Below are 15657 nucleotides of genomic sequence, written 5' to 3' on the forward strand. Positions count from 1 at the left end.
GCTATAGCTATCAGTATCAGGGAGGGCAACGGAGAGGGCTATTAGCCAGCTGAGGTCAGGAACTCCACAGAGGGATGTTAGCAGTGATGAGACCTGTCCTAGAATAGATGTGGAGCAGCAGCGCTGACTCGACTTGGTTGAATACAAAAGCGTTTGCTGCCCGTCATCAGTCACAACCATCATTAATCCTTCCTGGGGAAATCAGTGAGGGGAGACGGTGCAGTGATGAAGAGCTGCAGAGACCCTTACTGCTTCTCCTTTCATTTATGACGACAGCAGCCAGTTTGATCCCTATTAGGAGCCTCAATCACAAGCTGCCATATGTCAACTGTTGGACGTATGCTGACAGGGCTACAACATCAGTAGCTGTACAATACCATGATAAAACTGGCAACACAATGAACACAGTCTATGCTTCAGCTTTTATGTGACAGTAAACGGGCCTCTGGTAAACAGGATGATTATATTAACAATGATGAAGTACAGGACGGCTCCAGTAGGTCATGGAAGAGGTGAGGCAAGGGGCCGAGCTGTGGAAGCTTCAATTATACATCTGTGTAGGACAGGGAGGTGACCATGGAAACGGAAATTGGAACTATAAGAAACCTGAGAGTGCAGGTGCGATGCCTTCTCGTTAAGATTAGACAAGGAGCACACAGGTGAGGCGTCAGTGCAGACTGCTCTTCTCATTGTCTCACTATGGACCTGCCATTTTTATTGCTCTGTACTCTGTTGGAAGTCCTGGCTGTAAAGTGTAAGTAAGCTTCTTTATCTTGAATCTACAGTTTATTTGTGCACAAAAAGTGCTGTAGGTGAAGTTAAGCCTCTGGGGATACAGACAGGAGAGTTGGGAGGTATACTATGTTGTCTAACATCTTGAATAATTACAAACTGACACCTCTGGGTTCATAAATTCAATGTGCATTTACACGGGCTGAATGTGTATCTGAGGTCTTATTAGCATCCCTTTTATCTGTGTTTTTAAAAGATCCTTTTTAGCTGTGGCACTTGCAGTCTGATGCTCCGTTGAGACAGTCTTTTGACAGAAAAGTGTGACTCAGAGCCATTTTGATCTGGGCATGACTGAGCTTCTCACTGCTTTAAATCGAAAATCACACATGCAGAGTAACAGGAGAAGGGAGGAATTGGTTTATATTGTTATTAGTATGAATAAATGAGAATATTTTTGTAGTAAAATAGACACAAAGTCATTTTGTTTTGGGATATCTGTAAGATTAAGTCAGGCTCACCTAATGTAAAGTCCTTTGTAATGACACTTCTGTGATGCACTGCAGCTTGTTGCTTATTTTATTGCTCACATTTCAAAGTTTCATTCAAAACTTTAGTACAAACCAGTAACACGGTTTAAAATCCTCTAACGTGCATATTGTTGCTCAGTGCATCAAAGATATTTCTGAGATAAGGAGCTTTAGAAATAAGAAGGTCAGTAAAAGTGTGCCTATTCACTGACAGAATTTGAAACCTCAAGAACAACAGATGAAAGCGAAAAACAAAATAACAATAAGTAATTGTGGTCGACGCCTCCTTTTGTGCCTGGCAATTATGTCACAAAGATAAAATGTAAACGGAGACTCCGATATGCAACTTTAACTGGACCTGGGACTGAACAGAACCGCTTCAGTTCACAGTAGACAATGCTGGAGACATATTAACTGTTCCTAATTTGGGCTGGTTAGAGTATGGAGTACGTGGAGTTGTTTGCATTAAAGGCAGCCAAGCGGTAAGCAGTGAATTACATATAATTAACCTGCAACAATGCAGTGTAATCGTGTGTGCAAAAAACCACACTATACGTTATATTCTATTCAGTTCAGCCCACGCTACGCACAATGGGAGACTCATTGTTCAAGGTTCGGTTTCAAGGTCATTACATAACGCTTTCTAATGCACCTGAATGCGTGTGTGTATGTATCTCACACACCCAATCCATGCCATGCAAACTGTATAGAGTTACTGCTTTGCTCTTGACACGCACCACCGCTGCTAATTATAGCAGCAGCGGGGTCAATATCTGGGGCAGTAATGAGAGGGGATCGTCTCAGCGCTGATGGCATTTCTACGTCTGAGATGGTTCTCAGTCACTGAGATGTACACTTTGGGTTATAGTCGGAAAGTTTCAAATGTTTACAGTGCTCACACTCTCAGGGCTGTAGCCTGGATTTCAGAAATATTGAGGTCATGAGTCGAAGTGGCTGAAAGTCCCTCCAAGTCTCTGAAGTTTTTGATTGTTCATATTGTTTTTATTCAGTTAACTGTTGAAAGATCTTATTTCCCAAGGTAAACGTCTGTTGTGTCAAAGCCTGCTCCGACCTGCCAGGGATAAAATCCTGATGTTGCAATATTGAATCCTAAAAGCAGTCTGAGAGTGCTGAAATCCGCCCACTGAACTCGTGTACATTTTTAATTTTGGAAAGTAAAGTGCTCTTCAGGTTGTTAAGCCACCCAAAACTTTCAGGAAAAAGTGCAGAGGATGTGTCCTCAATGGAAGGTGCAGCCTCGAGAACTTTGAAGGATGAGAGAAACTTTTGAGTGTCACTTTTTTAAGAGGCTGATGCATCTAAGTGCTTTGCATCCTCTTTAATTTTTCTCTTCAACACATCACAGTCATAAGGCATGTCCAAGCTCTCAAAATCAGGTTTACACCTAATAAACTTTACCAGAATAAGAATCTCTTGGTGAAGGACGTAGTTAGATCCTTTACTAAAGTAGAAGCAGCTATTCTGCAATATGAAAATACCCCATACATTGACGATATTACTCAAGGGGCGCCCAGTAGTTCAGGAGGTTACGCAGGGATCCCATGTATAAAGGCAGTGTCCTTGCTGCAGCGGTTGCGGGTTCAGTTCCAGCCTGGAGCCCTTTGCTGCATGTCACCCTCGCCCCTTTTATCTATAAAGCCCAATATTATAAATCACAATTTGCCTCAGAGGGCTTTACAGCATACGACATCCCTCTGTCCTTGGACCCTCACAGCTGATAAGGAAAAACTGGTAGAAACCTCAGGAAGAGCAACTATCCGGGATAGAAAGACATATGCACAAAACAGATTAACATAATAAATGTACACTGATCCATATGACAGCGCTTAAACAGTGCCCTGTCCAATAAAGCAAAAGCCAGAAAAATAATCTTTAAAACAAAAGGAAAATGTCACTCAAGTAAGACTATTATTAGCAAAAGTCAAGACTTATAAGTCAGGTAAAATGGTCCCTGTGAGTGTTATATCATCAAACATGATATTATTGAATTATTAGTACCTATACATTAATGTGTAAGATGTGTAAGATACTTTATCCTGTAACTGTGGATTATATTTCATAAGTTCATCATCTGTTTTGTATGTAAAAACTTATTTGTAACCAAAGCTGTCAGATAAATATAATGGGTGAGACGTATCGTATTTCCCGCTGAATTGTGGTGGTTTAGAAGTATAATGTTAAAAAAATAAAAAGCAATACTCAAGCGAAGTCCAAGTACCTCAGATTTGCACTTAAAGCAACAGTTCACCCTGAAATCCAAAATACTTTTTTTCCCCTCTTACCTGAGTGTTGGCGATATCAGTTGTAGAGATGTCTACCTAAGTGCTAAAAAATACATTTGATAAACTCAACAGTGATGTCTACACATCATGACAATATAATCCACAGACCTTGTTGTGAGCAGTTTCATGCAGGAACTACTTTCTTTCTACTGAACTACACCCGCCAACCGCACCACCTCGCAGAAGGAAGTCTTTGTCACGCCCCTCCACATGTGATACTGACGCCAAAGGCACCCTTTAGTGTTTTTATGAGACGCATGGGGCTTTCAGCTAACGCCAATGTAAACCCATCCATGGCAATCTGCGAAACTGAGAGGAAGTGGCGTTTTTGCAGCAGTCGTTCAGTCCATAGGGACTTTCGAGGAGAGGTGCCAGTTCGCCTCCTGGGCACCGCCAAGTTGCCCTGGAGCAAGGCACACAACCCCCCAACTACTTGGGGTGCCTGTCCATGGGAAGCCCCCTCGCTCTGAAATCTCTCCATTTTAATGCATGTATAAGTCCTGTTTTTGCATGTATGTGTATGACAACAGAGTGGAAAAATTTCCCCTCAGGGACTAAAGTCTATCTTCTTTCTCTTCTTCCTCTATAAAGGGCAAGCCCCCCCAGAAAAGTGGACTATCATCAGTTCGTGTCCAGCGAGAAATCAAAAGTCAAAGTTCTTTTAATGTGACGTTATGCAATTTACATACGGTCACTTTTCCCTAATCCTAGCCATGACCATTTCACAACATTAAACACATATTAGAATCTGTTTCAGGTGTGTGCCACATAGATACACTAAAGGTTACCCTGTGCATTGCTATGAGCGTAAAAGCATCTGGGCCCGTATTCACAAAGCATCCTAAGACTAAAAGTAGCTCTTAGTGACGTCATTGTAAGAAAAATCTTAGAATTCCTCAAATTCTAAGATTTTTCTTAGAATTTTTCCTTGGTAAGATAAAAGTTGTTCACAAAGCATTTTAGGCCTTAAGAGAGCTCCTAAGGTGAAAAACTGTTAAGAGGAGGGAGGAGGACTTTTAAGAAGCCTAAGAGTGTCTTAAACAGAGAAGATGGCGGAAAGACAGAGAGGAAGGAGAGATATTCTCCGTATATTGAACGACAGTGATTTAATAAGACGCTACCGGCTTGATCGTGCAGGGATAATGTTTGTGGTTGACCTCATCAGGGATGAGCTTACTTTTCCCACCCAGCGTAGTAACGCAATAACGCCCGCTTTGGATTGCAGCACGTACCAGCGCTTCTCACACTCATCGCTTGTGCGTAAAAGGAGAGGGAACGACGCATTGATTTGTCGGGCAATGCGCTCCCAAGTCTGCCTCTTCCCTTGTGCCGTGATCCCGGGACCGAATTTCCCTCTTAAAACTCCTTTGTTCTCCTCCACGAGCTGTGCCAACAGCAGGCACTGCTCTTCTGTCCAGTTCGGCTTTCTCGTTCTTTTTTTCTCCATTTCATTCGTTGTTTTGGTCATTCTGCCAAATCAAACCGCTTTTTACAAGGAGGCCAGCAATCACAGTAATTGCTGACAGCTGAGTCTGTGTCCACCATTAATATCAAATAGATTAAGTAGTAAAATTACCAGCATGGCGAGTAAACATAACAATAAGCAAATCAATATGATAATCGGCATGTGAATGAGGTACGTTCAAACATTTTGAAGCTGTGTAACAATTAATTTCATTTTGCTGAGTTTCATCATCATAACATACAATTATTTTCACGATTACACATTTCTTAATAGCCTACAGTTTAAGTTCTATGATCGGTTCATTTCACTGTCCATTCATTACTAGGAGCGCTTTTTTTTTCTTTTTGTAACAACCAATCACAGCTTTTAGAAGACTGCGTCATACCTAGCAACGGGGTCAACCACACCTCCTCACTAAGATAAAAGTTTCAGTCCCCTCCTTTCTCAGAGTTGCTCTCAGAAACTTCCTGAATCACTCTTAAGCTAAGATTCCTTGCTAGGAATTTTTAGGCTAAGTTAGAAGCTCTCTGAGAGGACTCTGAGAATCTTTGTGAATACGGGCCCAGTATTTGACAACGTGGGAATGAGAATGGATTGAAACATTAACAGCGTCCTCCCTGGCTGGGCTGTAACGTTACTTAGCTCAGTGGTGGTACGTGAGCTGTAAAACATTTGACTGTACTTTCACAGTAAATTACTGTGTCCTTTCACAACAGTAAACTGTGAAATTACAGCTGTATACTGTGATCTTACAGTAGTTGTGCCTGCATACTACTGTGATATAATTGTATGTTCCTGTAAATTACTGAATTGAACTGTAACATCACAATTTATGTACACTTGACTGTATTTCACTCTAACCTACAGTTAAATTCTATATATTACTGTGATTTAGCAGTATGCTTCTGTAGAATTACTATATCTACTGGCATGAATTTCACAATAAAATTCTGTATGTCATAAAATATCACAGTAAAAGCCTGTGAAGGTGATAATAATGTAATTTATTGTGAAATATCACAGTAACATATCCTCTCGAGACCTGAACTTTTGTTTGGTATGCATTTTAATTTCTCCTGGCTAATTGGGATCAGTACCTGATAAGTATAAAAACTAAACATTGTCAGCGATAATAAAGTCCCAATGTCCTCAAATGAGTACCTCCTAATTAACAGCATCTCAGCTTGTTACTGTTGCTAAAATTGGTCAAATTTGTTGCCATATCAAACTACAAACATTATTAATCATAAATAAACAAGTTTCAACAATAAAATGTGATCAGGTTTTGGACCTTGTCCACTTTTGTGTCGGGATCTGCTGCACACTGACTTGGCAGAGATGGCTGCCATCTTGTTTTTACATTAATGAATGAATTGTGCTCTTACTACCACTAGATGGCACAAAAAGTGTCCACGAACGAGGACAACAGGTCTAAGTTAAGTGGAATAAAGTATAAGGTCGAGTAAACCCAAAGTGTGGTGTCTTTATNTGTTTTTGGACTGTGGGAGGAAGCCGGAGTGCCCGGAGAGAACCCACGCTGACACGGGGAGAACATGGAAACTCCACACAGAAGGGCTCCCACACCCGGGATCAAACCGGCAACCCTCTTGCTGTGAGGCGACAGTGCTAACCACCACACACCGTGCCGCCCTGGTTGGTGGGTGTAGTTCAGTAGAAAGAAAATAGTTCAGACGTGAAACTGCTCACAACATGGTCTGTGGATTATCTTGAGTAACTGGAATTTCTGGAAAGAGACATTGCCATTCAGTTTTACAAATGTGTTTTTTTGCCACTTTGAGCACCACAAGCTGAGCGCCATCTGGTGCCATTATATTTGAGAGAAGGCAGACATTTCTATGATATCCCCAACACTTGGTAACTCAAACCATAACAGTCCAGACTGACAGGTAAGAGGGAAAATGTGTATTTTTGATTTTGGGGTGAACTGTCCCTTTAAGTGCAGCACTTGAGTACATGTACTTGGCTAATTTCTACCACTGTTTAGGATTCAGAAATCCAATCAAGTCAGTGTGTCGTCTTCAAATGTGACATCAGATAGATAATGACGCTCAGTCCTCGTGTGAATCGATGCACCTCAGAGATGAGATTGTTTTTCATTGATCTGCTAAGCCAGGAGCATCTGTGCACTGAAGTCAGCCGCTCTTTATGACTTGTATTGTTCTTGCTGATGCTGCAGCCGCAGTAATAACGTTACAACTGTGTGAGCTCCTTATGGACTGTTATATGTGCTTCTCTCTCTAAATCCAATCTAAGCCGTCTTTATTTCTCTGTGTGTGTGTCGCAGGTCAAGAGGAGCCACAGGAACGCATAGTGGGAGGATACGCTCCTGTTCCACATTCAATCAAGCACATCGTGTCGATACAGACAAGACAGCGTCAGCACTTATGCGGGGGCTCCTTGATAAACAAGTTCTGGGTAATCACAGCAGCACACTGTAATGTTGGGTGAGTTTTTTTCTGCATATGATTTACCCGACTATAAAAGCAACATGACCTCAGCATAATAAAGCTGTAAAATAAACTCCAGGTTACAGTATACTGCACACCTGTGTCCTGATTCAGCTTCTTGTAAAGAAGTTTTATGCAACAACAAACGCCTTATTGACATACAATAACCTCAACTTGACTTCTCTGCGTGTAAACGCGTTCATACAGGATTTCATTGGCAGATCCAGTAATTTCGAGCCATATCAGATGGTCAGTTCTGCAAGTTATGGAGACTGGGAGATGAAAGTGATACGAGCACTCCAGTAACAATGGAGGTCTGTGGTACGGGAATCTGACACAAGCATATGACGGCCTTTGAGCTCACTGAAAAACACACTTTCATATAAATTACAAACAGCTCAGCTCGTAAGGAAGCAATCATTTTGGACAGTGTTTGGTGTTTAATACAGACTCTAAGGTTACAACAGTGCAGCAGCAATTGATATCAGCCTTTTATTAAATGACAGTAAAGAGGACTGTCAGTGTCGCCTACTTCCCTATAGCCTGTTTCCACCAAACACTTTCAGTATGGTACCTTTGGAACCAACAGTAACTCTTGAGACATGGTACCTAGACCCTAGGGCTGTTTAGCGTTTCCACCACAAACAGTACTCCTTTATGTGGGCGGGGTTGTTGTCACTCACTGCTCCGTCCAGCTCTCACTAGCCCCTTTCACACTGCCAGATTTTCCGCGAATGTTGGGCCGTTTTGCTGGCAACCTGCAAGCGTTTAGACACACAGAGTAGACATATTGGCGGAACATTTTTAGTTTAAACAGACCGAGGCGGCCTTCCACAACAGGAGGGGCNAGCCCCTTTCACACTGCCAGATTTTCCGCGAATGTTGGGCCGTTTTGCTGGCAACCTGCAAGCGTTTAGACACACAGAGCCGGATTGGCGTGTTGATCTGAGGTGCCCAATTTTCCGCCTCGTAGGGTAGACATATTGGCGGAACATTTTTAGTTTAAACAGACCGAGGCGGCCTTCCACAACAGGAGGGGCTGTTGAAGACTTGTGGGAGGAGCTGTTGATGACGCCGCAGGTGTGACCCACTGGTGGTGGATAAACAGGAAACAGCTGATAGCAGGAATTAGCGAGCAGCTAGTAGCAAGAGGGAAACACAAACCTGACAGACACTGTAAAGATGAGCAACTGGGGAGACAAGGAATTGCGTGCCCTCCTTGTCCTCGCAAACGAAGAGGCCATTAACCGTCAGATGACGGGGACAGAGAAGAACGGGCCGACATACGAGAGAATCAAAGGACTGACCAGCCGCGGCTTCCCTCCCACGTCACTGGTTACGTCACACGCTGAGCTACATGTTTTGTTACTTGCTCACGCCCCCCATTGCCCCGAAGAAGGTGCATTCTGTATAAAGAAAAGTCGGTAGGCGGCATTTTGCTGCACTCCCCGATTTTGTTTTTATACTGCCAGTGCTGAAAAAGACTGATTGGGCTTTCCTGCAAATTTGCACAATTCCTATCTAAAAAGGGCTACTGTATTTCCTCATTATCGGTGACACCGATGGAAGTCTGCACCTCGTTTATCGTCCACAAAACGAGGCTGCACGCTGACATTTTCAGAACAAAATGGAGCAGGCTGCAGTGAGAGTCTCTCTCCATGGGACATTTAAAGATAGGTTTTTGCATTTAGTCCTTCTCAGGCAAGCTCAGGGGTTTAGTGTTGCCGTAGCCCACAGGAACGATGCTACGCGCAGCTTTTTTTTCTGGGGGTGACAATTAGAATATATGTAGGACACATAACCCGTTAGAAATTAATATATGTTGTTAAATGCTTGAAGATCCTCTCATTACTAAAAGTGTTTGTCATCTAAGAGACATGATAAAAACAGAATGGTCTAAGTTGTCACAGTGAAATTTAAGGTGTGTTGATGGATTCACGTCGTCAACTCAGGCATTGAGTAACATTACAAGTTAACGTTCCACCTTAAAAGTTGCCGGCAGTTGGCCCAGTGAATGAAGTTATTTTTTACTCCAGCTGCTGTGAGAGGCAGCAAAACATCCTTTCATTTTATAGTTACAGTTTACTAATGAAACTCTCCACAGTATGAACAGTGGTTACATGAACTCAGCCCTGAGCAGAGTGATCGCTGTTCCAGTGACCAATCAGACTGCAGTGTTCACAGCTCCACCTTTTAGTACCAGATCTGTGTGCTAGGTACCCCAACAGAGGGGGGACCAAAAATAGGGATGGTACGGAACGGTTCATTATCTGCATCACAACATGGTGAATTTGCTTTTTATCTTTGCAGGGTGGACAAAATGATGATAGTAGCAGGAGACTACTCTCTGGCCATCTATGAGGGCACAGAGCAAGAAATCCTGCCCCAACTTCTGGTTCCCCACCCTGACTACAACAGCACCACCACCAACAACGACATTATGCTTATAAAGGTACAAGATGCAAACTCTTGGTGTATTTTTAGAGCTTGTTTCTATCAGTATGTCTGTTTACTGATCACACTCTCCCCCATCTCTGCAGCTGAGGGCCCCAGTCTATCTGAACAGCTACGTTTCCATCGCTCTGCTGCCACGACACGACGCCTCCATAGCGGAGGGCAGGCTGTGTCGAGTGTCAGGCTGGGGATACACCAGCCCCACTGGAGGCCAGATCCCCTCCACCCTCCGAACTGTCAAGCTCCCCATCGTCTCCACAGAAAAATGTAACAGCAGTGATTCCTTCGACGGCACCATCACAGCAAACATGCTCTGTGCTGGCTTCAGCGCTGGAGGGAAGGACGCCTGTCAGGTAAGAAGACCTCAGTAGTTTTACTCAGTGTGTAAAACTACTAAGGAACGCTTTGTTTGTTTTTTCCCAGTAAAATGTGACTCTGGTAAGGAACCTATCATCCCTGATGTTCTCTTCTCTTCTGCTGTTTCAGGGGGACTCTGGGGGTCCACTTGTATGTGAGGGCCGGGTCTATGGTCTGGTGTCCTGGGGAAAAGGATGTGCTGAACCCCAGTTTCCCGGAGTCTACACTGCTGTGTCCAAGTTCCGCAGGTGGATAGACAACACAATCTTTAGTTACTACAGCAGGTGCAACGAGGACTAAAACCCAGTGTTACTGACATTAAAAACTCTCAGTGGAGACTCAAGGTTCTACATTTCAATTTCTTTGATTTAATATTTGTTGTTTTTACCATTTGTACACATTTGATTTATGTTAATGTGTTAAAGGAGTTGTTTGACATTTTGGGAGATACGCTTACTCGCTTTCTTGCGCGCTGTGTGCTCAGTATGAACAGCTAGCAGCCTTTTAACTTAGCTTAGTGTAGAGACTGGAAACAGGAGGAACAGCCCTGCTAAAGCTCACTCATTAACACATGATATCTTGTTTGGTTAGGACTATTTGTTGGTGCTAAGCTAAGCTAAACATATCCACTAAACAAGAGAGTGGTATTGTGCAAATTAATCCATTTTCCAAAATGTCAAACTATTCCTTTAAGTTTTCAAGCTTGAATATTTATCATGTCTGTTGTTGATCTGTTTCACGCATTTTAAAAAACAAACACCCCTCTGGTAATAAAGAAAGGACATACTAACCACATTTCCACAACGTGAAGAATGAGGTGCCATATCACAGCTTAAATTGCACTAAATCAGAGCTCATGCTGAACTATGTGAAATGCTGTGAGCAAGTGCATGCACTATTTAACCGTCAGGTGTAACCGATGCTACGACTGCAACAGCCAAGATCACAGCGACTAACACTATAACAGCAACAACTGTACATTATACTGCAATCCGATACAGGGGACCTGAAAAACACATTTGTGAAGCTTGTTCAGTTTTATTAAAGGGACAGTTCACCGCAAAATCAAAATACATATTTTGGTGTGAGTTTCCAACTGTTGGAGATATCAGCCGTAGAGATGTCTGCCTTCTCTTGAATATAATTAAAATAGATGTTACTCAGCTTGTGGTGCTCAAAGCGCCAAAAAATATGCTTGAAAAATGTCTCTTTCCAGAAAAAATGACCCGGTTACTCAAGATAATCTACACACCTTGTTGTATTTTCCTTCTAACAAGTACACCCACCAATCATATCACCGGGCAGAAGGAAGTGTGCATCTACTCATGGCTCTTGCTCACGACAGCGCGAGATGTAAACATTAATGACGTCCTCCTCAGCTGACCTGTAACCTTAGCTAGCTCAGTGGTGCTAGATGAGCTAGCAGTAGCTGCACGCTTCCTTCTGCCTGGTGATATAATTTAGAAGATAATTTTGCGAGAGTCGAGAAAGTCGCAGTACCATTTAGCTTTGTGTAGAAACCTCTCTGTTAACCACATTTCTCATCTTGCGCAATATCCATCACCAAAACTGTATTCCAAGCACAAATGTAACAGTAGCCATGTTTCCATCAGCCTGTTTAGATGCGCATCTAGAAGTATCGCATCGGAAAATTATAATGGAAACGCCAAAATTTGAATTAAAATCCCCTGATTCGCACAAACTAAAATACGCTCGCTTTAGCCGGGTTTTGGTTGATTCGAAAAAATGCTGATTCGCAAAATGGGGGATGGAAACAGTTATGTTCAAATTAAGTCTGACGTAGCGCACCTCTCTCCATGGTGATATCCACACTCCGGGTCGGGAAGGCGGTAATGCATTTACAAGCTGGTTGTCAACCGCCAGAAAACGTAGAAGAAGAAGAATGCAAGACTTGTTTTGTTTCCGGTTCTGCGGAAAACTCTGTACATTTAATGGAAACACACAGGATTCGTATTTCTTTTAATGCGCATTTCCCAATGATTCGAATCACTTTTGGATGGAAACATAGCTAATGTCTGACGTGATGTGTTTTATCCTGTGACTCTTTGTGTGAGTACACTTTGGTGGGAAAAACACAGGCACATTGCAGTGAAAGATGCAGAACAACAACCACTCCACCCAGCTTGGTCATGGCAAGGTGCTGGAATCATCTCTAAGTCCAGACTAGTAAAAAAAGGTTTCCACACGCTTACATCTATGCAGTGTTTCACTTTACTGTTGAGCCTTCGGTCTATTTGACCTTCATCAGAGCATACATAAAGCAACAATGGACAGGCTGGTAAAAGCAACCAATCTCAGTCTAATCACTGGCTGTATGCAGCACACCTGTGTACAGCCATGGTGGTAGAAACTCCACCTCCTGGCAAACCGTGGGGCACACAAACGCAAGCCACACTTGTCTTGTCACACAGTACCAGAATACAAAAAAACAAAACAAAACACAACAATTTTTTTTTTCAATTGCTTTCAATTCAAGCTTTTCAATTGTTGAGCTTATGTCTGCTCTGATCAAGGTCTAATAGACTGAAAGCTCAACAATAAAGTGAAACACTGCATAGATGTAAGCGTGCGGAAACCTTTTCCTACCAGCTGCAGTGAAAGAGAAGGCGATGGCATCACGACTTGTGTCGTCTGTCTAATTACTTTCACAGTCTTATGCTTCCACAATTTGGAACTTTCTTGAGCTGCAACATTATCTTTAAATCGACAAAGATATGTGTAAATCATGGCACAATTCAAGCAGGATCAAAAAATAAGGTCCTGGTCACATAGTGGTCCACCAGAATCGTAGCTCTCTAATACTTTGAGTAACAACACTGTGGTTTGTTGAGAGACATTGCTGTGAGTTTTATTTTTTTTGGCAATTTGAGCACCACAAGCCGAGTGCCATCTAGTTTTATCCTATTGGAGAGAAGGCAGACATCTCTGTGACTAATATCTCCAACACTCTGCAACTCACTCAAAACAATCTAGACTGATAAACAGCACTACAGGTGAGAGGAAAAATATTTTGTTTCAGGGGGGAACTGTCCCTTTAAGACCGGACATGAAATGATCAGAAAACTATTTTGATAATTGATCATATTTCGCACTTGTTTGTGGGTTTGTTGTTTTGGATCGCAAAAACAAACATCAAATGGTAAAATGAATGCTTTTGATCAACTCTATTAAAACTGAATGAAGGCACAAATAATGCACACATGGATTTATGTATTCTTTAAAGTCACGTTTAATCACTATAAGACCGTTAACACTCACAGAATTTCTGTCAATCTGAATGTGAACCTACTCAGTTACAGCGATTCAGAATCTATACACTGTGTGACTGTGCATGTGTGCAAGTGTGTGTGTGTGTGTGTGTGGAGGAAGACAAAGCAGCTGCCTTTTTTTCTCAGCATGTTCTTTAGTTTAATTAGTAAGTCGATGATCACTGCCAATTACATGTGGTTTATTTATGGAGTAGTGACGTTTTAAACTTGGCACTATACAAAATGCACCTTGAAGTGTGAGAGTTGAGCAAACACATGCAAATAGGTAAAAAAAAAAAAAGAGAGAGATTGAAACTGTGAGTGTGTTATGAAACAATGAGATGAGCTGTGGTGTTTTATACACTTTAATAAATTACTGGTCATCACACTCTCTGGCTGACTTGTTTATTTGTAATTACAACACAGATATCACGGCTCAGAGGCTCATCGACACTCCTCTGTAGTGGAGCGGATTACACCGAACTGTTTGGACAGATAACTTCTAAAGTCCTCTCCATGCTGCTTATAACAGCACTTCAGTAAAGCCAGTATAGACGGACTCTTAATAAGTCACTACCCTGATTAATTTTTAAAAACTACAGCGATCCCTTTTGGTGTATACAGTGTAAGTCTTGGTAGCTTGTCACCAGCTTCTCTATAACGGCTGATGAATGATCCCAAAAGTGGACTACCGTCATGAAATATGCATGGAGCCAGTCTTCCCTCGGAGCAATCTGTGTAATGGCTCTGAGGTGCCGCTGCCTCGGCCAACAGTGATTCCCGTAAAGACGAGCAGAGGCTAAAGCCAGGTGAAATCAGTACAGACCGCATCACACCTGATAGGTGTAGATGCATCACAACAGAATGAATAGTTGATGTCCTACTTTGGAGGCGTCTCTGGTTTCACTGCTCGGCCCTGTTTGCCTGTGTGATGATGGGTGTGTCAGCGCCCCATGTGATTGATGGATTTCAGGGCTTTTATGCCTCTGATTTTCCTCGGTTACATAAAGGCTGATTCCTTTTGTTGTGGCATGAGAAGGCCTCCCCGGGGACTGTCAGAGTATATCGCCTGACATGGTTGATCCACAGTTCCCTATATGTTCACTGCCTCACAAAGGGACATTTCCCTCTTTGGGTTTGCGTGTTTCATGTGGAAAGTATTGATCGAGGCGTACAGATTGTGACCATTCCCCTTTGAGCTTCTCCCAGCGGACTGCGCTTTGTGGCAGCTGGGAGTAAAAAAAACATGTCTTACAACGCTAATGGCTGCTTTTCCCAAAAACTAGGCCACCAGCATCCATTATTTTTCAATATGTGTTATTCATACAGAGAACAAAGTTAACTTTAATGCCTCAGGCAGAGATTTGGAGTATCGCCGTTGGTATAGTAAAAAATAGACATTTAGGCGGTGGTGAAACAAGTGCTCAGATCCTGTACTTAAAGGGGAAGTACGCCCATTTCTAAAAATGTATACATATTATACCTATACTCTAAGACAGTCCAAAAATATTAGTAAACATAAACAACTCTCAAATCCAAGAACTAGAGTGCTAAGACTTAAATTTGTAATGTCATCAAGTATAAAGTGTAGGGCTGCCCCACAGAAAAACTGTTATAGACCAGTGGTTCCCAACTGGTGGGTCGTGGTCCAAAAGTGGGTCACAGGTCCATTCTGAATGGAAACACACTTTATTTTTAAGTACAGTGAATTTCCAGTGCAGAGCTTTTATTTTGAAGTGCCATTTCCTGATTGATTGGATTTGCCTCTTGGCACAGATCAATGTGGAGAGTAAATGGTTGAAAACGTTGAAAACAGGCAATTCATGTTACACCCTGAGGTCCCCATTAAGGTCATGTTTTCCTTGTTTCCAGTTTTTGTCAGTATTTCCTGTTTTATTTTGATACTCATCCTTGTTTCTAGTTTTTATGTACATCACTTCCTGCCCATGTGTATTTCCCTCCTGCGTGATTACCTGCCCCGCCCTGATTGATATCACCTGTCCCTCGTTACCCTCCTCCCTTGTGTATTTAGTCCTTGTGCTGCCCTTTGTCTGTTCGTCCAGTTCATTCTCAGTTGTTAGA

The 15657-nt window shown here is 42.4% G+C and overlaps 1 protein-coding gene across 1 annotated transcript; it reads left to right on the plus strand.

Moving 5' to 3' along the window:
* Nucleotides 1–625: 625 nt before the first annotated feature.
* zmp:0000001088 (trypsin-3) lies at nucleotides 626–14080 on the plus strand. The gene is made up of 5 exons (XM_050064846.1): nucleotides 626–754; nucleotides 7333–7492; nucleotides 9806–9947; nucleotides 10036–10302; nucleotides 10436–14080. Exons 1-5 carry the CDS (start codon nucleotides 700–702, stop codon nucleotides 10604–10606), a joined length of 795 nt encoding a protein of 264 aa, XP_049920803.1. The 5' UTR covers nucleotides 626–699; the 3' UTR covers nucleotides 10607–14080.
* Nucleotides 14081–15657: the final 1577 nt, after the last annotated feature.

The sequence above is a fragment of the Epinephelus moara genome, chromosome 16 (assembly GCF_006386435.1).
Source record: "Epinephelus moara isolate mb chromosome 16, YSFRI_EMoa_1.0, whole genome shotgun sequence".
Lineage (NCBI taxonomy): Eukaryota > Metazoa > Chordata > Actinopteri > Perciformes > Serranidae > Epinephelus > Epinephelus moara.

Bases quoted from the DNA above. Each gene is read 5' to 3' on its own strand.
- zmp:0000001088 (XM_050064846.1), top strand. From the start codon at position 700: ATGGACCTGCCATTTTTATTGCTCTGTACTCTGTTGGAAGTCCTGGCT. The intron at 755-7,332 runs GTAAGTAAGCTT...TGTGTGTCGCAG, and splicing joins GGAAGTCCTGGCTGTAAAGT to GTCAAGAGGAGCCACAGGAA. The intron at 9,948-10,035 runs GTACAAGATGCA...CCATCTCTGCAG, and splicing joins ACGACATTATGCTTATAAAG to CTGAGGGCCCCAGTCTATCT.